Source organism: Xylocopa sonorina, chromosome 6, assembly GCF_050948175.1.
Source record: "Xylocopa sonorina isolate GNS202 chromosome 6, iyXylSono1_principal, whole genome shotgun sequence".
NCBI classification, from domain to species: domain Eukaryota; kingdom Metazoa; phylum Arthropoda; class Insecta; order Hymenoptera; family Apidae; genus Xylocopa; species Xylocopa sonorina.
The window spans coordinates 3,543,809-3,566,383 of record NC_135198.1 but is presented as its reverse complement, the minus strand read 5'-3'; the positions used below and the strand labels follow the sequence as shown (position 1 = coordinate 3,566,383).

At 45.6% G+C, this 22,575-nt stretch overlaps 2 protein-coding genes across 2 annotated transcripts in view; both read left to right on the top strand.

Moving 5' to 3' along the window:
- Window positions 1-22,575, top strand: part of Rpl8 (ribosomal protein L8) — a 309,715-nt gene that overhangs the window by 74,972 nt on the left and 212,168 nt on the right. The window lies entirely within an intron of this gene.
- On the top strand, window positions 318-22,440 carry Dyl (transmembrane protein dusky-like). Its single transcript, XM_076896347.1, has 6 exons — window positions 318-414; window positions 10,140-10,212; window positions 19,933-20,714; window positions 20,800-21,117; window positions 21,400-21,706; window positions 21,846-22,440. The coding sequence occupies exons 2-6, from the start codon at window positions 10,147-10,149 to the stop codon at window positions 22,251-22,253; spliced, it is 1,881 nt and encodes a 626-aa protein (XP_076752462.1). The 5' UTR covers window positions 318-414; window positions 10,140-10,146; the 3' UTR covers window positions 22,254-22,440.

The following is a 22,575-nucleotide window of genomic DNA, read 5'->3' as shown; positions in this document are numbered from 1 at the left end:
CTTCCGGTGGGCGTCGAGGCAAATTAGCCGAAGGAATTTGAATTTTTCCGGCAGGTGACCGGCCCGTAGTGGAACTGGCGAGGGTTTTTGGTGAAAGCCGACGACCCCAAGAGGGGAGAGTATATAGACTGCGTTTCGTTTCTGGTGAGCTCACAACGAACTCACTCGGCAGACACGTCGGTGTGTTTTGCCCGTCACGTACATTAATCGACCTCCCGGCGTACCTGGATTCCCTTTCGTTCATTTGCCCTTGATTCTCGCGGGGTGGCTTATACTCGAGGATCGAACGAGGACCAAACCAACGTGGACGGAGGAGCCTGCTGGACACCAGGAAAGAAGACACAAGTGCCAAGTGTGTGTGCCAATAGGATTATAACCAGCTGCGACCCAGTTGAGACTGCCGGAGGACAAAAGGTTTGTGAGACCTGATGTTTGTGATCAGTGGTACACGACGGACCAGCGACCGCGTTACATTGTGGTGCACAATTCGTAAATCCGTTGTTCCTTCTACGTATTCGATGGTGACGTTTTTGAGAGGTTTCTATTCTTTTTTTTTTTTTTTTTTTTGCTCCCCCTCGTACATCTGTGAAACGATCGTCGTTGGACGTCTGTCGAATCGTTTGTGTTTTTTCGTATCATTTGGTGACTTGTGCTTTCGCAGCATTCGCATTTTAGTTCGAGTCGATCGCGGAGGGGAAACGTGAAGGGATGTCTTCGATGAATGGTCCTCCGTTACGATGTTCCATTTCGCTTCAATGTTCGATTACCTAATTGTCGTAATTTCTAGGTAATTATGCTGTTTAAAGTTTTTGATCGATCCATTCTCGTCGATCCGTCAATGACCATTGGAAGTATTTAATCGCAAACTTTTATCCATTAAGTTAGGTTAGATTGGGGTGGTTTAAGATACATGGGCAAGGATATTTATTTAAGGGATCATTGATTCCATTTTTGGCGTGAGTACGAGGATTTTTTTGGAGGGAAGATACTTGGGCCGAGGCTGTACGTCTCCTCGTCCCCACTCTTCGTCCTCTGAATACACGTTGAAAAGGCAAAAGGGTATGTGGGGTAGCGAGTCAGTATGTCAGCGTTCTCACGTCTCTCTTCGAGGCGTCCTTCCTTCTCCGGTTCTATGTCGAGAATAAGGCCGCGTGTAGGCAGAGAAAGATCCTCGCGCTGGCGATGAAGAGAGAAAAGAAGCTGACTGTCGACGACCGCTTCGAGTGGATGGATTCATTCTGAATCTCACGAGCGTCGTTCAAGATTCGTACTCGATCTAACCGCATACGAGATGAGCAACGCGATAAACGCTGACGATTTAGAGGTCTAATTGAGTCCAATGGTCGACTTCTTGGTGAAGATGAAAATGGGTGCTGTGTAGGGGGACGTTCGTTTCTATTTCAACACACTTTGAGTATATCCAACAACACTGCACAGAACAGTGATTGAGTCATCAATTATTTTAAAATGTGCAATATTTTATTCTAGAATGGATGTTTAATTTTTTATTTGTGTAATTATTATTCTTCTTATATCATTATCGAATAACTATGTTGCTGATGATCATTGTTGTCGCGCAATTTTTTGTTGCACTAATATCGCGATAATTTCAATTGTTGGCAATTTTCCATCGAGAATAAATGGCCGAATACTTTGTGGCTCGATAGCGTAGCTGCTGATGCAAGGGTGTGCTCCAACTGTCATAGGAGTTCGGTGCTGTGGCAGTCATTTCGCGGCAGTTAGGGCGACTCCGAGTAATTCCATAGAATCAGCAGAAATATCCGTCGAAAGCATTTCGCTGGTTATCGACGTTTCGTCTCTTTAACAAGCGGGACGAATATTCGTGAAAGTCTCTCTAAGCAACTGCTCCTCCTGTCCACGTGGGATCAATTTTCCGCGGCGCGCGACGTAGCCTTAATTTCTCGCTTTCTGCCTCGTCCTGCCAGGAAACTGTGCAGACGGGAACAACTCTAACGAGATAAAGATATTTCAAACTTGCCTGGCTGGAATCTCTCTCCCTTCCCTCGTTTCAAGCTGTTAAACAGATCGTATAAAATGTCGGTTTCGTGTTCTTCTTTGTTTCACTCCAACCGGGCTTCCTTTCATCCTCTTGTTAAATAATCAATTCGATCATTTATATCCCGTGTTCTACGTTTGAATTAATTTTGCGAAGGGAAATAAGTCTGAAAAATTGGCTCGTTTAAACCTTTTATTTACGTGGATTATTGACACGTATGGTGTTAATACAATATATTAATTACGAGGTACTCGTGTACGAAGCAATTAATTGTTGCAATTTATTCGCTAACGACTGCTAATGCAGTTTAAGCGAATACAACGTTAACATAATCCCCGTGTAATTATTTCCTTCGTTTACTGGTCGTTGCTGTATGCAATTAAAATCAGGCCGAACGATTCTCTTCGCGAGAGCTAAGTATGACAACAAAAAGAAATTGGTTATTCGCTCGATCGGGTCCACTTTCCGGTTTCCTCGAAAATGCCCATACGTTGCACGATTAACTTTCCATCGATAAGTGGAACAGTGTAACCATTAACATGCTCGGGCCATCTTTTTTTACCTTCACATCCTTTCCTCCATGTCACTTTCACAACGGAGGCCAGAATTTCGCGCAACACCGTCCCATGGTTCGTCCCGTGCCGCCTCGTCCGACGTTCTTAGACCAATTTCACACTGGCCGTTTCCGACTGCATCGACGTCACCTTTCGACACAACATTACGCACGAAAATATCAATTTTCTTCGTCGAACTTCGTGCAATGCTGCACGAATCACAGTGCGAACAAAATTCCACACTTCACGTAATCGTACATCGAATTTACTTTACAATTATTAAAGTAAGGCACTACTATTATGTCAAGACACAAGACATCAGTTTTAAATGGAACAATATCGGTCCTAGCTACTTAGTAACGTAACACTTGACGATTGACGATCACGCATTATGTCACTGAAGCTCTTAAAACCATTTCGACGTTATGAGAAATTTTGTAGTACGCACGACGAGAGACCAGCCGAAAATCGCCAGTGTGAAACCGCTCTTATGGGGTTTCATCCGATGTTCGTGCACCGTGGGTATAACGGTACCTCGTTACGTCACGCGGTTGCACCTGTCACGCCTGGGTTGGACAAAGGGTTGCACCACCGGTCGCCACGGATAGTAATAATAACGAGGAGGGAGAAAAATAGGAACAGGCCCGGGTAGGAAGCCACGTTGAAGCCATCCGATATCTGATTTCCGTGACCAGGAAACTGGGACTCGTGCCTTCTTCTCGTTTCCTTCGCGCCAGTGACGTATCCGGAGCGCCTGGATGCCCAGGGCGCTGGATCACCTTACGAACCTCGATTATTTCAGAACACCCCTGTCATTGACATCCATACTGACTCCTCGTCGCTAGCAAATTTTTGATGTACTATGAAAAAGAAATACACTTACTCGCTGCCATTTTTGTACGTACGTATAGCCATCTTTACAGTGGATAGCAAATACGCTCGGACATATTTGAAGATTTCTCTCTGGTTCGCGAGGTGCAACAGAAATTGGCCAACTGATGAAAACGAGGATAGAGGAAACGCATGACGGAACGCAGTCTCGCGAAATAATTGTGCAACACCGGTTTCTCCGACTTGGCCATCGCTGCTGGTCGCGTTTTGACACGCGTTGCATCTGTCTATGACAATATCGGGGATGAACTTCTCGCTGGGATCATTCGTGAGCTCGATTCCGATGGGTGTCATTTTCTTTGGCTTCCACGTAGCCGTATTTAGGACGTGAGACATAAACGACACATTCTCGACACGCATGCATTCTCCCTCCGACCTCCCTCTCCACCCTTCGGAGCGTTTCACCGGGCAGAGGTGCCTCGAATGACTTCTTTCTACGGTAGTTGGTGAAAAGCTGTCTGTAAAAAAAAATTGTATTCTTCTGCCGGAAAGAAAACTCGAGTCATTGTATTCAAAAAGAACGATTTCCTCGGGTTTTTTGTCTAAGAAACTCTCAGGTGGTTCGCGTGCTTGCCCGACAAATGGCGAACCTTTTTATCGGATCTCGTGAAATTGCCGGATGTTCGTGAAATTCTTATCGGGTCTGTTAGCCTCTTTGTTAACCGTAATAGCTGGGGGTAATTAAGATTTGCTGGATTCGTTGATTTCGATTTGTTCGCTCAAAATGGCGCAAAGTTCTCCCGTTTAAACAAGAGGTTCAACCCTTAAACGTACAGTGTTACCGTTTTATTCGTTTTTGTTTAAAAGTTCGTTAAACCCTGTCGAGAATTCTTATTCTTCTGAAAGATTCGAAAGACCTAAAAATTTTAAGTGTAGCTTTAGAAATTCAAGCATAAATGCAGACATAAAATGTATGTAAATTGAAAATGCACGTGGTGATAGAGTTGCTATAAGTGGGTGGGTGGCATTGCCTCCGTCACTGAGACTTGGGACATCCGGATCGTAAATGTAGGATACAGCCTGCTTAGATTCATGATTTTTGATGAGCTGCCGTGGCGCAAACCCGAAAGATTAATTTTTTGGGGCCGCTTTCTCCTAATAGGCCACCTTTCTACCGGATCCAATTTCTGGCCTGCATCTGCCAGTCCATCTCGCGTGTGTTCCTTTATCCTCCACGTGTGCGCCGCGATACGAAGCTTCTTGTGGTAGAATAGATTCGAAACTTTCAAATCCACTTTTGGCGGGAAGAAATAACTCGCTGATTTTCGAGAAACTTTCACGTTGTGTGCATCTGCGAAATATGTTTCTAATCTTTTTAATTATAACACTAAGGCGTTTTTATGTCGAATCTCTGCATAAAATGTAAATTTCTTTTTTTAAAGTTTCGCAATGCGGAATAGAGGTTAATGTCGTTTTTGGGCGAATCTTTCCACGAGTTGAAATCTTTTTAACAATTTTAACGAATGTATAAAACATCTTTGCATTGCCTCGGGTGCAGATGAAAAGAGAACGTGACGAGAAAGAGTCCAAAAATGTAATCCAACCGAGTGAAGTCGATGAACGTGGAGAAGGATAAAAGCAGAGTATTGTGACTCTCTTAGTCCTCTTTATTGTTAGAGATTAGTTAAAAATGTATTAGGAATTTTGTAACCGCGAAAACTTTATAAATGCAATTGTTTTTCCATTTGATATGTTAGAAGGCGTAAGAAGAATTATAATGGCAACTAATCTGGTGGTATTGAGAGGAAAAAAAAATAGTAAAAAGGGATTTAAATGATAATTTTGTTTTAACATGTATTTTTTATCTGTTGGAAAAGAGGCAGTTATTTCAAAGTGGTTTTACGACTTGTTTCTGCGAGGGTAATACCGAGGGAATTGTATTTCTCGATAAAACTAATAATTCGCTATTCAATTGTGAAATAACGATACGTATCACTACACTGATTAGCTTTTTGATGAACTTTTATGTTCCATTTAAATGCAAATTTCAGAAATCGATATATATATATTTTTATAACGCTACTATTGAATGTACGCGAATCACTTTTTATACGCTAGTATATTATTCCAATACCATTCTCGTTCTTTTCGGTCGCTATTTTTCGATAAACTAAATTTTATTATCCTCTATAGCATTTTCAAATAACTGGATTGTGAGTGTTTATCTATTTAGGGAAAGCGTGACTGTTTGATTTTATTTTTCGAAAAAAGCTTGTCTGAACTTATAACCTCGTAAAATCGCATAACTTACAGTTAGTACAGCACACGCAATCGCATCCCATTTCGTCACGAGTCCCACAATCTTGCAGACTTTCACCACTAGTGTAAACATGCCTCATAGATTACCAGCATCATTTCCCCCCCAAAAAAGGTATCTTCAACAGAATTTTATTATTCCTAAAATTTTAGAATTTTATTATTCCTATTTTCTTCAATTTTGTCTTCTAAAGTCACCTCTAAAATTTTTTAGCAAAATGCAGTCGATCACTTTGCAGATCACTTCCACAGCATTGTACAGTCTCCATTAATGGTAATAATTTTCATAAATTCTCTGTGAAATTTCATCGTTTCGTATTGTCATTAGAGTGTCGCCGTTGCGTTACGTTCACTCGCACTTTCACGCGCTATCACTGCGTCCGCTGTTATCCCTACGCGTAACGACTGCCATAAGCCACTTCCGGATGGTCGAGTTAGCGGCATGCGGGTGAGAAATCTGGGCCAAGCCGCTGGCTGCTTTTCTAGTCTCGGTTTTCTTATCGGTCGCGGTCGTTACGCAAATTCTGGTTCGCGCCGCGATTTCGAGACCGAAATGGAAAGTAGCCACGTACTCGTTAAGGGTGACGCTTCGTCATTGACGAGGGGGTGGAAAACATTTCGTGATTTCTAAATTAAAATTGCGCAAGAGACGAAAATACAAGATTATGTTCAAACAAGATTACATGTATATAAAAAGAGTACAAAATTAAAAATATTTTCGGTGTGTTTAGAATATATACGTTTAGAGGGTGAAATAAGGGTGCATTTCGATTTTACTTTTTTCATTCTTAGATTCGTTCATGAAGAATATTAATTTGTACAAATATTCACGATTTTCTTAGCGTGATCGATCGTCTCTTTTGAGAATTTCGCGTTTCTACATCGATGGTGACATCAGATCGATTCATCCCCCGTTTCGCGTGCGTCGAAACGTGGCGCGAGCTGCGTGTAAACGCTTCCAGCTTATCCGTCTCGCGATCTGTCGTATCTGCGAAAGTGGAGCGTTTTATAATACGCGTTACCGTCCCTCGACACGTCGTAATTAATAGATACACGATAATTATGTAAATTGAGCGCCACCAGTCGTTGGACACCGTAGCGGATGTAGTGGGCTGGAAATTTTGATATGTTTGGGGAGCTTATTTGCATCTTGACGTCTGCCGTATCTGGAGCAGCATCTGTGCTCACGGGCGATGTTCGCTGAATTTTTTCTTCTTCGAATACGTAGTAACTCTTTAGCCTCGCTTGAATAGCATAGAAAAAATTCATCATTCACACATTTTATTAATTCCATCTATTTCATTGTGATATAAAAATGAGGAGTTTCTTTTATAAATTGTATAATTTTACAAAATTTTACATGTGACACGAATACCATCCGTAAATTAAATGTAAAGATTCAAATTACGAGCAAAATTGAAAGAATGAATCTTTAGAGAGAAAATTTCGCAGAGAAATTATTTTTAATGAGAACGCTTGTAATAAAAATGTCGAATGCTCGTTTTACAATCGTAGCTTGCCGCGTTACAACTCGAATTGGTCTATTTATCAAAAGGGGGAATATCGTGGACCGTATTTGTCTTACGGAAGCGTAACGCGCGTCCTCGTTTCCCTCGACGATTTATTGAAATCGAACCTAGTTGGGCATTTTCGTTCGCCGCGGTTGAGACGTCTCTCGCGTAATTTATTCCCTTGGCCCTGCAGGGTTGCACAGAGAAGCGGCGTCCCCGATGGTATCATTCGAGTCACGATCGGTGTCCGTTTCACCTATGTGACAGACAACCGAAACATTTTTCGCAGATTTTTCCGCCCGGTTCTCCGGCCGACAACCAGCTGACGCCACGGTATTGTCACGAACAGTGGCTCGCCCCTGTCGCTTATTGTTTTGTTACGTGTTATTTCATAAATGAGTTTTCTTGCGAAAATGCCGCGCGTTCCCGCTGAATAATACCGCGTTTAAAGTTTTCAGACGCGTGTGTCCAGCCTTACCAATGGTATTCGTCGCCCTTAAAAAAGAACGAAAGATACAAGTGAATATTGCATTTTTTTAACAATGAAAAAGAGATATAAATTGCGAGTAATTTTAGTAAAATTGATTAATTTCGTCTCGAAACGGAGAAATAGGAACGTTACGTCGAGGGGAAATTGGAATTGTAAAAGTATTTGTTAAATTGATGGGACACTCTTTACATTCGGTTGGATACCAATTTCTGCGACACGTATTACGCACGTTTGTAGTTCAAATGACGTTACATAATCAGCAAAACCGTTGGTGCAAATGAGGCAGCTGTTACACACAATTTACGTGACAATTAGAGCTTGGGCATGTCAGTATACAACGTGAACTGTAAATCGTGGTGCGAACGAGGTAAGGGGGATATATTCCACGGCTTAAACGAGGCGAAGTGATGGAGCATCGCTTCATCGTGCAAGGTTTTGTCTTCTAGAGTGGAATATGGGGCTTTGAAAAATTAATTGAGCGAAAGTCAACGACAAACAAACACGCCTTTCAGTAACGTTCTATAAACTGAACTTCTTTAAACAATATAATACAATAAAAAAGTAACTTTTGAGATACTTATCTTTGAACAAATCGAGCTCACTCATACTAAAAAAATAAGACACGTGTAAAATATTAAAAAGATGAATGAGTTCCTTGTTCCACCTAAAAGCCAACGAGCAGAATCGAATCAACTTAAACGTTGTTCCACCATCAAATTAAACTCGAATTTTCTCCAAAAAATTTCTCTCATCTTCTTCCCTCGAATCAGCTGCCCCCCACCCGCGAGCGTCCGTCGAACACGTTTCGCGGTAGAAATCCGAAAGGAGCTCATCAAGAGTCCCGAAACGCCTCCCCCCGGTTCGCGGAGAACAACAACCACCGAAATAAACGCGGCTCTCACCTTCCCGTTCTCCGTTTAATGACTCTCGCGCCTCGCTCCTCGGGAGAATCTTTCACCTGTGCCACGAACAGCGCCGCGCGTGCTCCTTGCGGGGGATAAAACGAGCCAGTATGCCCAAATGGAGGAGGGAGAGGAGGAAGAAGAGAGAGAGAGAGAGAGAGAGAGAGAGAGAGAGGTAATGGAAACGGTGGCAGGAGAGCGGCGTGGCGGCCAGGTGGAAGGGTATATACGTGGGTACCCGGGCATTGGGGAGCGCGCACGGTGGGCCTGTTTGGGACTTTACGCAGAAGGCGGAAGGAGTTTGCGAGGAGGGGGGGCACGGGGCCGCGCAGCGCGGACGATCGAGATCGTCAGTAGGTCACTGGGACGTGGCTCGTGGCCGAGACGAGCGTGGCTCGCACCTTCAGTCAGTCCCCGTCGGCCAAGGCAACCACCTCTGGGCCCGTCGAGTCGAGTCGCGTCAGCCAAGGAGGCACAGTTCCCTTCCTTCGAACCTTTTTTTTTTCGCACGGGAGAAGGCAACGCGCGGTCACGCCCGATGACGAACTATTAACGAAGCGCGAGTTCAGTCGACTCGGGGTTATTCCGTGCGCGAGAACGGGGGGTGAGAAGGGAGACTCGAGACCGCGAGGTGTGGGCTTCCGGAAGAAGAACGTCGAGGATCACCGCGGGCTATACAGCGCTGTTTCTCTAGAGGAAACGAGGGATCCGAGAGAGGTGCTTGCTTCGATCGATTACTTTACCACGTCGATATTTATTCCCGTTCATTTCCTTCCTTCGCTTCTTGTCCATATTTGACACACTCGCGCCGCGATACCTTCTTCGTCCGTCCCTCGCAGTACTCTGGATCTCGTTCGTTCGTACGTACCATCGGCACGTCTTAATCGCACGAGTTTAATACTACTCTCCTTTGATCTTCGCCTTTCCATTCGGAGCACAAAGTTCCCACTGTTTCCGCCCTTGAGCACTTCCTTTTATCTCCGGCGCTACACGCGGAATTGAATTTTTCTTCTCTCTCTCTTACTCTCTCCCTTTTAAAGTTCTCTCCCGGTCCGCCACTCCTGGCAGACTTTGAAATCTCGCGGAATTGAATTTTCCAGCGCCGCGGCAACATTTTCCACGGCCGCGTCGTCTCGCGGACGGGCTTTTAATTAAGAAGTTCGACTTCCCGTAGCGCGGTTCAGATGCTCATTGCGTAACGTCCTTTTGTAAAACAGCCGGACAGCAAACGCGCTACTTGCTCAACGGACTGGCGACAAACGCCACGGAAATCTCCTTTATCCGGTATATTTCCGATCCCTTCGAGGCGACGGTCTCGTTCGGCTTGAACCGTCGAGGTGGCAACCATGCCGATCGCAACGAGGGAGAACGGATACAGTGAATCGATCGCGGTGTCCCCCGTGGATTGAAATCGTCCAGTGACCTATATTAGATCGAGGTGCCCGATCGATCGACGAGACCGAGCCGCTTGTTCGTGGATCGTATTCACAGAGAAATTTCTTTTGCTTTTTATTGCAGAGAGGACATGGAGAGGACGTGGCGGAGTATACGGAAGACAACTCTAATCTTGTTGCTGCCTTTGCTTTTGGCTGTGAGTAGAAATTCATGTTATTTATTGAACGATCCCGCCCGATCGGTGCCGCGGATCAAACGGATTCCCGGTTTCGTGCATGTGCGTCTAAAAGAGAAAAGAGCCACGCGAGCATGCAGAGTGGTTTTTTCGTGTGACACGAGTGGAAAAGGCAGTGTGCTATAAACCTGGTTTACGCATCAGGAATTGGGTTGGAGATAAGTTGATTTTCCAATGCCTGGTGATAATGTGATATCGATGAAAATGGTGGAGCACGTCGTTTCGTACACTCGAGGATCCGATTTTGCTTGGAACGAACGATTGTGAACGGGGGAGGGGGATTTTCTTTCAAAGATAATAATTTACCCTTAGATTGGAAAATAGTAATTCCATAAAGATTAGTAAATCGTAAAGCTATCACTTTCACTCTTTATCGAATTCATTTGTTCATCGTACTTCGAATAGCCCAATAAGATTAGATCCATCTTCGAATCCTACAGCCACTCATTTCGGGTTCTAAATAGCATCGAATACTTAACAGTTACAAAGCATGGAACCTCGCTCATCAGTTATCAAAAATGAACGTACTTAAATCTCGCGAAGTGAAACCTGATCATAATAATCGACCGTTACGGGGCTCCACGTGGAAATTGAATCCATCCCCGGTAACAGCCGATCCAACGATCGATAGGCACATCGGCCGTGATCGGTATTACCATTTCCTAGGCCCCAATTTCCCGTCGAACGAGCAGAGATTACTGGTCGCGGTTAGCGACTGTTCTACTCGTTTAAAGTGACAGACGGCTCGTGCGTCGACCGTTATTCCGCGCTGCGTAAAACAGGTGAATCTATTTATGCACCTGCCTGTGTTCTTTCCGACTCATTGTCGAGTAGAGCACGAGAGGACTGTCGTACGCTTGTATCGCGTGTTCGAAGACGAGCCACTCGACCGGCAGAGGATCGATCGTCCCGTTAAATATTTAATCGTGACCGTTAAAAAATGCGCGACGTCCACGAGGTGGGATCGAAATTAGGAGAAAAAGAAAGAGAAACGAACGATCCTGTCCCATTGATACCTAAACGCGACTCCGTGGACCGCTATTCGCGGGACGCACGTGCTGGCCGATAAACAACGCGCGGTTTAATGCTTAAGGGGAATCACCGTAGCCGCGGGCACCACTTGTGCCACATAACGCCGTCAGTCGCGCTGCTGATCGTTTCGAAGTAAAAGCCTGAATGAAACGGTTACCACCCTGGAGATCTGGATCTGGCGCGAACTTTTGCGCGCCAGTTTTAACCCCGCTTCTCGTCGTTTCTTTAAGTTCGCGTCGATGGATCACGGATATCCGTGGGTTTATGGGGAATTTAGATACGCAGACGAGGACCAGTTTCTATTTAGCGCTTTTCCATTTCGATTTTCGAATGCTCGTGTAAGCATACCTTCGGGTGTGCCAATTTTCCGATTTGAGAGACGCAAATTGTTTTCTGAATTCAGTTATGAAGCTACGTATTTATGTATTTTAGTGCATTCTGGTCCAAAGTTTGTCCGATCGAATGGAACTCCACGTTCTGTTATTTGTTTTAATATTCGACGTTGTGGCAGCAAAGATAATTGCTTTTTCCGTTTTGCTGTTTCACTTTTGTATTGTTGTCGTGATTGTATGGTTCTTTCTATGGTTTTTCGTTACTCTCGCCAGGGCTCGAGATTTTAATGCGATAAAAACAGAAGAACAGATTTATATAAATATATTATCTAAACGAAGAAATGGTACTCACTTTTTGAAAAGTCAACAGATTGTGTTTGCATTAAATCAAATCATCGGTTTTTCACGTCTTGAAATAAACTTTCGAAGGGATCATAAACGACCGTACCTTTCAATCGACAATTTTTATTCGTTTCAAAGTTCAATCTGTTTCTGTATCAGGGACTTGAAAGAAGTTTCAACGAGTTTCAGAGATTTCATTGTTTTCACTCTGAGTGCACGTCAACCAATCGATATTCCACCGGGGAGGTGACGTACGTTCTGTTTTTTCACTTCTGGCACGAAAAATAGCGAGGGATCGAATAAAATGCGCGTTTGCGTGCTGCAACTACCATTTAAACGCGTAGCAAACTCGTCGACGTTAACTCTGCACGTAGATCTCGTAACAAATGCAGTTAATTTGCCCGAGTGCGTGTAATACTTTGTTGAATACATGTTTAAATCTTCGTTAATGGAACACGATACCGTGAAGGTTCGTTTTCACAGAAATTCGCGTTGTTAAATTTCGTCGATACGAATATTTTTACAAGAAATAAATGAGATACGATAATTAATTAATTATTTTGCATAATTGTAATACTCGTTTTTAATCTACGGGCACAAGTGCTACACGAATTGCTCGCGAAATAACAAATCCCCAAAACAACTGGTCGTAACGTCGAACTCTGGCAAACGCAACAAAAGTCCAAGATGGCGATGGCGTCCCAAGCGCTCGGTTTGCTACTCTTTGACGAACTGTGATGGTAATCGAAAACGCGAGGAGGGATGAATGAAAACGTAGCAAGCCAGGTAGCATACATCGTAAGCGTGTTGGCGCGTACGCTGTGTACCTGCTCGCGCCATTGCTGTGGCTGAGGTGATGGTAGTCAGCGTTGACTACACAGCCGAGGAGCCGAAGCGATGATAGTAGGTCATCGCGCCGGACGCGATGCCCTCTTTCGAGCGTGCACTCTCTAGACGATGGTCTTTCTTCCTCTCTCGAACGTGTCTCCAGATCTCCACGTCGTCTCCTTCCATCTTCCTCCGTCAAGGGGAACGACTCGCGAGACGATATATAGCGGGTCAGACTCTAGTCGAGTTTCAGCGGTGGATTGACTTTTTTTTTCTCCACCATCGGCAGCTTTCTTTCCTGAGAAAGGCCTCTCGTTCCGTCGCTCGCCCCGTCTCGTCTCGGCCTGTCTCGCCTTGGATGTGTCGCAGGCCTTTTTAACGCGAGACGATCCGCGCGGGTTCCTCGTTCGCGTACCACGGTTTTTCGTCGTTCGAAGGGGTCGATCCAGGGGCATTGTCTTCGTAGAAACTTCGATGATCGCGTTCATTTTGGGTGATCGCTCGGGTGGGTCTATTTCGCAGAGGTAGAAGCAGTCTGTTGATAGTTTAGCAGGGAATGTATACTGTACTTCATCTTACAGTTGAGATCTCCAGCTTTTAGAGACATTTATGTCTAAAGCATTGCTAGCCCACACGTGGAACATTATACTAAGCATCAAAGAATCATGAGGACCGTAAAAGAATGTCACAGTTTAAGAAGCATCGTCGCTCACTGACTTTCCAATAAAACAAGAAACTTGGCTGAACGTATTTAGCCAGTAATTTACATTTTCATGTATTTCACAGGGAAATTAGAATCATTATTCTTCCATCAAAACGGTTTCCAGCGTCTCTTGGAACGCAATACGCTTCGCGCAATGAAATACGCTGAAAGTCTGCCCACATATGGCGGGGGGGGGGGGGGGGGGCCGTAGGAGACGTGCCGCGGACGAAATTACATTAGGCCGAAACGTGTCCACGGGATTAATGCAAACAGCGAACAGTCGGCGAAAAGTGTAAAAAATGTGGAACGCGAGGGCATTTTCATTTGTCCCGCGAGACGCAGCTGTCGCGATGCTTGAGTTAAGGGGATAATCCGTCTTCTTGGCGATTTCATTCGGGCAAATTGTAAAAATGGCTACCGATTCGGCGCCCTCTGGGGCCTCGCTCGTCGCGTCGGTCCTTCGCTAGGCGGGCACGAGGTTGCATGACCGATCGCTCGACCAGTCGGAACACGAAACTAACCTATCCCAGTGTATATAACTCATCGTGGAAATGGCCAGGTCCCGGTTTCTGGAAATTAGCGGCGGCGGTTCACCCAGCTGGCATTCATCTTAGCTTCTAACCCGTTTAATTGCATTCCTAGCTCGTGCCGCGATAGGCGTTGAAATTATAAGTGAAACTGAACGCGCGCGCGTTCTGACTGGAAACCATCGCGATTTCTAATAAAAAAGATCTTCGATTATTATCGAAATATCGGTTTAACAGGTTGAGTAGTTAAAATAAAATTACAGCAAAGGCTCGTCGATGATGGCTTTCGTAATTGTCAGGTAACCGCCATTGATCAAGACTTGATGGACTGAGGGAAAAGAGCATTCCACTGGTGGCTATCCGAAGCGATCTTGCGGGCGACCACGAGATTTTCACTGCACTCGTTTCGCTAAACCGCGCCACTCTGTCTTGTAATTCGAGATGATTCGCGTGATCCCTGCAGCTCATTGCCTGGAACAACTTAATGGCGCTGTTAGGCTTGCAAGGTGTTAATCTAATTGCAATCCTCGCGGCAGTTTGAATTAATCGCGTCCATTTCGATCGTTCCGTTCTAGATAATTCGTTGAAACTTGATACGATTCCTTAGAAATATAGAAATTTCAGGCTTCTATCTCGATAATCTCCCTATTAAAATCCCAATCGATCTGATACGTGGAATAAATAATATGTATCTCGTACAGAGATTCGAGTGTTTCGAATTTTTCTTTACGAGTATCGAGATTAAAAGGAGCGAAGGAACGAAAGTGAACCAGCGAGATCAAAACCGGTGTCTAAAAACGACAGTGGATCCAACGCTTAGGCTTGTCACGTTCGCGAAACAAATTCGTAGGAACGAAACGAACGGTGCAGCTAGCGGAGGACGGGGACAGTCGTTTATGCACTTTAATGCACCGTCGTTTCGCATAGCAGTACCGGCGTGCAGTGTTCTTCTTTAATTAAAATCCCACCCCGCGAGTTTCCTCCGACAAAAGAGCGTACGCTCGCCACGGTTCTCAACCTGATTCTCACGTCTAGGGCTTTACACGGCTCCATTTCGCGTAATCGTTGAAATTCTCATTGGATCTCTCACTTGGATCTCTATTATGACTTTTCCATCGTTGTATCCTGAAAATCCGCGTCGCGTAAGACGAGTTCGTTAAAAATCGCGAGGTATTCTCGAGGCGTGTACACCAATACCCGCTGGCGAACTGTCTATAAAAGGGGACCGCTTTAGAAAACCGTAAAGCGCTCTCATCGGATGTACACGGAAACGTTGTTGCGAAACGTCGTTTCTAAACTGATGCAATCATTTGTCGGCGAATTTTCTCCGCGCAATCTGGTTTTCCAAACGCGCGGCCACAATAGCCGTGTTATCGAAACGCACGCGACATGTAGGTACCGTCGTTCAAGCCGAGTGACCCGGCCCACTTTTTCGCCACCATATACAGAGGAAGAGACGGTCGATATTACGACGTCGCGGTTTCTCTTCGTAAAATCAGCTATCTTATTTTCGATAGTGTATAGTAGGAAGCACGTGGACCCGCAGAATAGCTGGAACCGTGTTGCTTTCTAAAACGAGTGAAACTCGACCGCACTTGGTACCGACCTTTCATTTTTTTCGACGATTCCACAAGCTGGCAGGTTAAATCGCTTACCTGTCTTCAATGATGTTCGAATTCAATTATTTTAGACTTTGGGTCATACTTCGATTCGATTGCTTCGATATTTAAGCTGTTTCAATGTAATTAATTCGGACTTTACTTTACTAGAATATACTTGTTAATAGCGAAAGGAAATAATTGGTCGCATTCCTTAGATATTGTTCTTCTAATTCGTACTTGGTCGATTTTCTTCAAAGCTTCGTTGAAAAAGAAATTACTTAAAAATGTTAGCGAGCTTTAATAGATTTCGAAAGAAAAATAAAATGGCAGAGGTATTCTTCTACACCTTCTCCAATAAATTCATCATTTTCAATTCGTCCGATGCCCGCGTCGTTTACCGTTTTAATTCCTCAATTTTTGTTCTCGATTGCAATCCATCCGCTTCTCTGTTATTTTGTTTCGTTTTTTTATATTTCCATCGCAATGAAACGTAACTGCGATGGATTCTATCGCAACGCGACGGTCCTCTGTCGAGGGGAAACATGGTTGCCGCGCGTCACACGGGACGTTGCAAAGTGGATGTTCTAATTGAAGGCAGAACGCCGCCGGAATCGATTGCTCCGGCAATTAACGAGCGCGTTTCGTCCTCCGTGTTCAGCGAAAGTGTGCTGCCCGATACGAACCACAGACGAAACGGGTGGGTGACAATGGAAAAGTGAAATCGGTCTCGACCTTCCTGTGGCTACTGTGCTTCCTTCGAACGCGGAGGTGGCTCCCGCCACCTGGCCTTCTCTTCCGTTAGGGCAGCTCGTCGAACTGTGCGGGGGAGTTAACGAAAGTGACTTCGCAAATCCTACGCCCACCTTTTGCGCTCTCACTTTTTATATTATTCAGTAACACGAATACATTAGACGTCGTTCGATCATTTACTGATGCTCGAAATACAAATTTGTAGCGTTGGTAGTCTAAGTCAACGAATATGCATAATTTAATCGAGAATCAAGTCTTGGTACGTTTAATTATTCTTTAGATTTTTCAAATTTTCAAATATATAAAACGAGAAAGTTGAAGATAGATATGTGTGCCGTATAGAAATTAATTTTTATGAAAACAGAGGCGCTACATCTTTTGAGTAGCGATACTGTGGTTCGTTTTGTTCCGATGAGCGGAGCGATGTTAAATTTCGCGCGAAAATCGTGCCGCAGAAACGAAACCGTCGCCTCTTGCCGGGCAATTTCCCCCGGCGTTTTCGAAATTTCTAGAAATAGTGGAACGCGTTCAGTCACGGCTCAGTCTTGTCCACACAATGAATGCCGCGTTGGCAGCGCGATTTCGTTTCACGCATCGACCGGTTCCGCGATACTTTTCTATTCAGAAAGTCTTTAGACCAGATCGGGTGCAGGTGCAAGTAGAACAAGAAAGCGGACAGGTATGCGTACGGTCGACCTGTCTATCGGTCAGGCGCGAACTGCGCGTTTCCTGCTGATCGTGAAAGAACGCCTCGTTTTTTTTTTTTTTTTTTCTTATCGTTCCCTCCATTTTCGCAACGACACCCCCGATAGATCAATTTACGTCGCACGAATTGAAAACATTTTCACGCACTACTTGCATCGTCTGTGTGATCTACTTTTTTGGAACATAATTTTTTCTACATGAAAATTAACCTCTGTCTGTGAAAGGTGATCGAATGAAATCGTTTAATTTAATTTTGTAAAACAATGGGGAGCATCGTGGGCTCGTCTGGAATCAGGGACCATCGTTCAATCTCGACGAATCTCGATGGCTGGCACTGTGTTTGTTCAAGGGGAAAAAAATGGAGGAAAAATCCCGAAAAAGCATCACGTATAGACACGGTCGAAAGTAACTGTACAAGCATAGTCAGGTTCCTCAAATTACAGCGAGTTCCTGTTACAAAAGCGTTACGAAATTGCACCGTCTTTTTCTACCGGGTATCTTGTGCCTGTCGTCTCACTGCAGTGGTTTGTTATACAAGGTGAAACCATAAATTACCCGGTGACAGGACGAACGATCCACGGTCTGCGATCGTCGTTAACCAGAGACTCATTCTCTTGAGTGGTGGATTGATAAAATTAATTGTTCCTTTCATTCGAACGAGAAGAAGAAAGAAACCACTGTGTATAAATCGTTATTCGTAAAAAAATATATTTCAAGCGAGATTTTATTTCATTTCATGCGTTACGTCGATGTGAAGATGAAATTATTATGACCGTTAAGGGAATTGTTACAAAAGGTAAAGACTTTTTTAAATTTCACTCGTGAAGTAGAAAAATAGAGGAATCCATAATCAAACTTTGAATTCGCCTCGTAATTATTATTGTTGGCTTCATAGTTCGGCTTTCGAGAGTATTTGTATTAGATAATAGCTTACGAGGAACTTCCTCACTTCGTGACCCGTTTTCTCCCAAACTTGCCAAGCAATTTCAATTAAATTTCGACCGAACGAATTCCCCGCTAACAGTGGAATCGTTTTAAACCGATTGAAAACAATCTCGCGCGCTAGACACTTTAAGATAATTTTATCGCAACCTGGTCACAACATAAATCGTCAATTTCTAAATATTCTCTTAATTAGGAATCAATTTCTGTTGGAATATCGGCTTTCATTAATAATTACGGATTTTAATATTCAAATATCATTTTATTCATCGTTCGAGCATCGACGACGGAATTTTTTTTTACTTGGTCGAACGGTAAATATATTGGAAATTGGTAGCACGCGTACCGTTCTCATTACCGTCCGATGTTTCTCGTCAATTTAATCACCGCGTATCGAAATGTAAATAAGTCCGAAGCGTGAAATTATTCACGGCGGGCGCTGATTTACACCGCATAATCCGGCGGCCGGGGCCGATACGTACGCGTGTCAATCGGGTTAACCTGGAATGTAAAATCTGTGGGCGTTGGTCAGAACTCTCGCCATCCGCGACGTGTGCGCGCACAGTCGAGAGATCGATTTTGAGCCGCGAGGAACGTCAATTGTATAACAGTACTCTTGTTTTCGGCCGCTCTCGAGCGAGCCGGTTGCCCGTATTAATACAAATTCTGACCCGTGTAATAGGTGCCGGTATGTGTCAGGTTCGATCCGTGACTGGCGTTCGTTAAACACCGGCCCGCCGCCATTTCGAATGCGCCGAACGCCACCCAGCCGCGGGCCAAATGTTCAAACGTTCATTTTTCTCGCGCGAATGTGCCAAATACCTTCCCTCCATTCCACGCCGACGTAACCTTTATACTAATTACACGAACGAGACAACCACGAACGCGGTCTAGAACGTTAGAAGCTGAAATTGAAAAAAATAATCGTGACAGAACACAAATAGAATATCCGTGTTTTATTTTGCCTAGAACGTGTAACTTCCAAGTAAACGGGTAAAGGTTACCGCTGTTCCTTCGATGTCGACTACCCCAAATATCGATCAGTTACAGTCGAGAGCCATCGAGTACGTCTCGATGATCTTCAAGGTCGGGTTGAGCCGTACGATTCGCGGCGCAAGTCCGTGGAATCCCGAGCACCGTAACCCGTATTCGATTGGCATTCCGTGAAAGGTTGCAACGGCGGGTAAACGTTCGCGGAATTCCGAATGCGGCTCGATTCTTTCCCGTGGCCGGTGAAACGAGCCGGAGGTGCTCGAATCTGGCTCATTGTCATTCATTGTGACGCCAGGACGGGGAGGGAGGGTCGACGCCGTTCCGTGGACGTCGTAAACCGAACGGAACCTAGGACCGGGGCTAAAAGAACGAGACGCGGAGGAATAGACAGATAACCTGGCCCGCGACAAACTGTTCCACGTTTTTCCGGTGCCCGCCGTCTCGCGAGTCCGTACATATTCCTTCGTTGGTTAGCCGTTATGACTTATGGCCGGGTTTCGAAACGCGGCCAGTTTTAAATTACCCTCGCGCATACGTGCGGAGCGTTGGAAAGGGCACTTCGTACGCCGTCGAGCGCGTTATTCATTTCCGTTAAAAGGTATCCGCTCTCGGTTTTTCAGGGATCACCTTTAGTCTTGCCTGGTTTCGTCATAGCTCGTCTACGTGCGTGCTCTCCTCGATCCTCGAAATAATTTCGTTTCAGGCTTATTCCCTGATCCCTTATTTTCTACTATCATAACGTGGTTAACAGAATAATAGAGTTCTCTAACATTTTGAAGCTTCAATCTGAATCATATTTCTATTTAAATTACGTTAAAGTGTTTCTTCTAATCTGAATATCGTTTATATTAATTTCCTTGAGAAATAGTTTCATACTTATCTCGCACTCGAAAGATACTAATCGAACTTTTTCTCGTTTCCTGCAGAGGGTAAACTGCGATGACACACTGGTCGACAGCAGCGCGTTGCCCCTGGAACACAGAGCGATCTACGCACCCTCCCAGTATGGTCCACCGGGAACATCCCACGGGGCCGAGGAGAATTGGCCCCTGGCGTCGCCGGACACGCCGCAGATCAAGCATCTCCAGGTGCAATGCGAGAAGACGCATATGCGCGTGAACATCGAGTTCGACAGGCCGTTTTACGGCATGATCTTCAGCAAGGGTTTCTATTCCGACCCTCACTGCGTCCACTTGAAGCCAGGCACGGGCCACCTGAGCGCCACGTTCGAGATCTTCCTCAACTCCTGCGGGATGAGCTCGTCCGCGAACCACAACGCGGCGGCTTACGGTGCACCGACGCCATCCGGCAGCTACGTGGAGAACACTATAATCGTCCAATACGACCCGTACGTGCAGGAGGTCTGGGACCAGGCCAGGAAGCTGCGCTGCACTTGGTACGACTTCTACGAGAAGGCGGTGACGTTCAGACCATTCCAAGTGGACATGTTGCACGCTGTCACCGCCAACTTCTTGGGCGACAACCTGCAGTGTTGGATGCAGATACAGGTTGGCAAAGGACCGTGGGCCAGTGAGGTATCTGGGATAGTCAAGATCGGTCAGACTATGACCATGGTTCTGGCTATCAAGGACGACGAGAATAAATTCGACATGCTGGTGAGGAACTGCGTTGCTCACGATGGAAAGAGGGCGCCTATTCAGCTGGTGGATCAGTATGGTTGCGTTGTTAGGCCGAAGATTATGTCCAGGTGTGTATGATAAGATCATTTATCATGCACTGCAGGTATATTATATATATTTATTGTTGTTTATATGATTCTCTGTTGTCCGCAGGTTCCAGAAGATAAAGAACTTCGGCACAAGCGCGTCAGTGGTCAGCTTCGCATACTTCCAAGCCTTCAAGTTCCCCGACAGCATGAACGTCCACTTCCAGTGCGTGATACAAGTCTGCCGTTACAACTGTCCGGAGCCGAAATGCGGACATCCTGGACTTGACTACGGCGTCCCAGTAGCGGGTCTCACCCAGGATATCAGCTCGTCGGTTCATCAAAACCTTGGTCCCGAGTACGGAGCGCCTCCAGTACCTGACTACGGCGTGCCACCGGTGTTTGGTGATCCCCGACATCCCAGCGAGCCAGCGCCATCGTACAGGTAAACATCCGGCGTAGAACTCGACGAGCGTGCATACGGTATTGCCAATCGACGCGACGTCGAATAATTAACGAGGCGTGTTTACTGCCGGCCAATCTCGTGCTCGCGATATTGAAATTAATATTGAAATTGTCGATGCGTTTCTAGGGAAAAATACTCGCGAGCAATCACTTGAAATATAAAGAGTGAACGTTCTGTTAATGTTACATGCGCGTACGATTTATATCGTGGAACGGGGAAAACAGCGTTATTTGATGTTACGTAACGTTTATTTTAAAATAGCGAGCACAAGGCGGAAATAGTACCAGCCCCGCAGACGCAGATTTCATCCTCCTCGCCGAGTTCGACGCCTGGCGAGGCGACAGCCAGCAGCTCGCCGCAAAGTCCACAGGACAACATTCACCTCCCTCCGCCACCGCTTCCTGGCCACCCAGTAGGGGCCTACCACACGGTGAAGGAAAAGCCTAAGGAGGGCAACCTGGCCACCCTCGGAGGTCGGCCGAGGTCGGTTGAAGGTTTTCCAGCAGAGCTTAGGGGCGCCAGAAGGCGAAGATCCGACGACGAAGAACTTTTGGAAGACGACGATTCCGTAAGTAACACCTGGCTTCTATCCTAACAATTAAATTCCCACCGACTTATATTAATTTCTATTACAATATTATCATTCCAAAATGAAACAGAACAACACAGCGTATCGACTAATCACAATGCTTGAAAATAATTTCCAGAACATCTACCGAACCGTCACCCTAGTTCCGAGCCACCTGTACAAACGAGCTGCCCAGGAGATGACAGACGTGAACACATCGAGGACTATCCAGGTGGTCGCTCCAGGCGACGTGAACTTCGCCTTAGGCACGACGAACTCGAGCAACGACACCACCGTCGTCATTCAGAACGCCAGCGCCTCGACTGACCCCGAGACGATCTGCATGAGCCTGCCAGGCTTCGTCGGTGGCCTCGTGATGCTCCTGCTCGTGGTCGTCGTCGCGTCCCTAGTCGCGGCCTTCTTGTTCGTCAGGGTGCGCGCCGTCGACCGGAAGAACGCCGTAGCCGGCAGCGGTTTCGTTCACCCCGCGTACGCAACGGACAACTGCACCGTTCCCAATCCGGAGTTCGTCAAGGTGGCCAACTGAGGTCGCGGGGCGACGATAGTAACTCGAAGCAGAACGAGAGAAAGCGATTCCTCGAGGATGTCACCTCGAACATTCTCCCCGTTTTCCCTCAACGTTCGTTCCAGTCTCTCTTCGTTGGAATCCATCTCCTCTTCCTCTGTACTTAGCTAACCCGTGAAGTACGGTACCTGGCCAGCCAAGTGACTGGGTCACTGGAGACCCGCGCGGATCGAGTAAAAATCTGCTCGCCGTTTCTGGGACCAACTCGAACAGTGTTCCGTTGCACGTGTTACTATATTCTCGAGTCCGGCGAGTCTCTCTATTCATCCGGACAGACGAACGC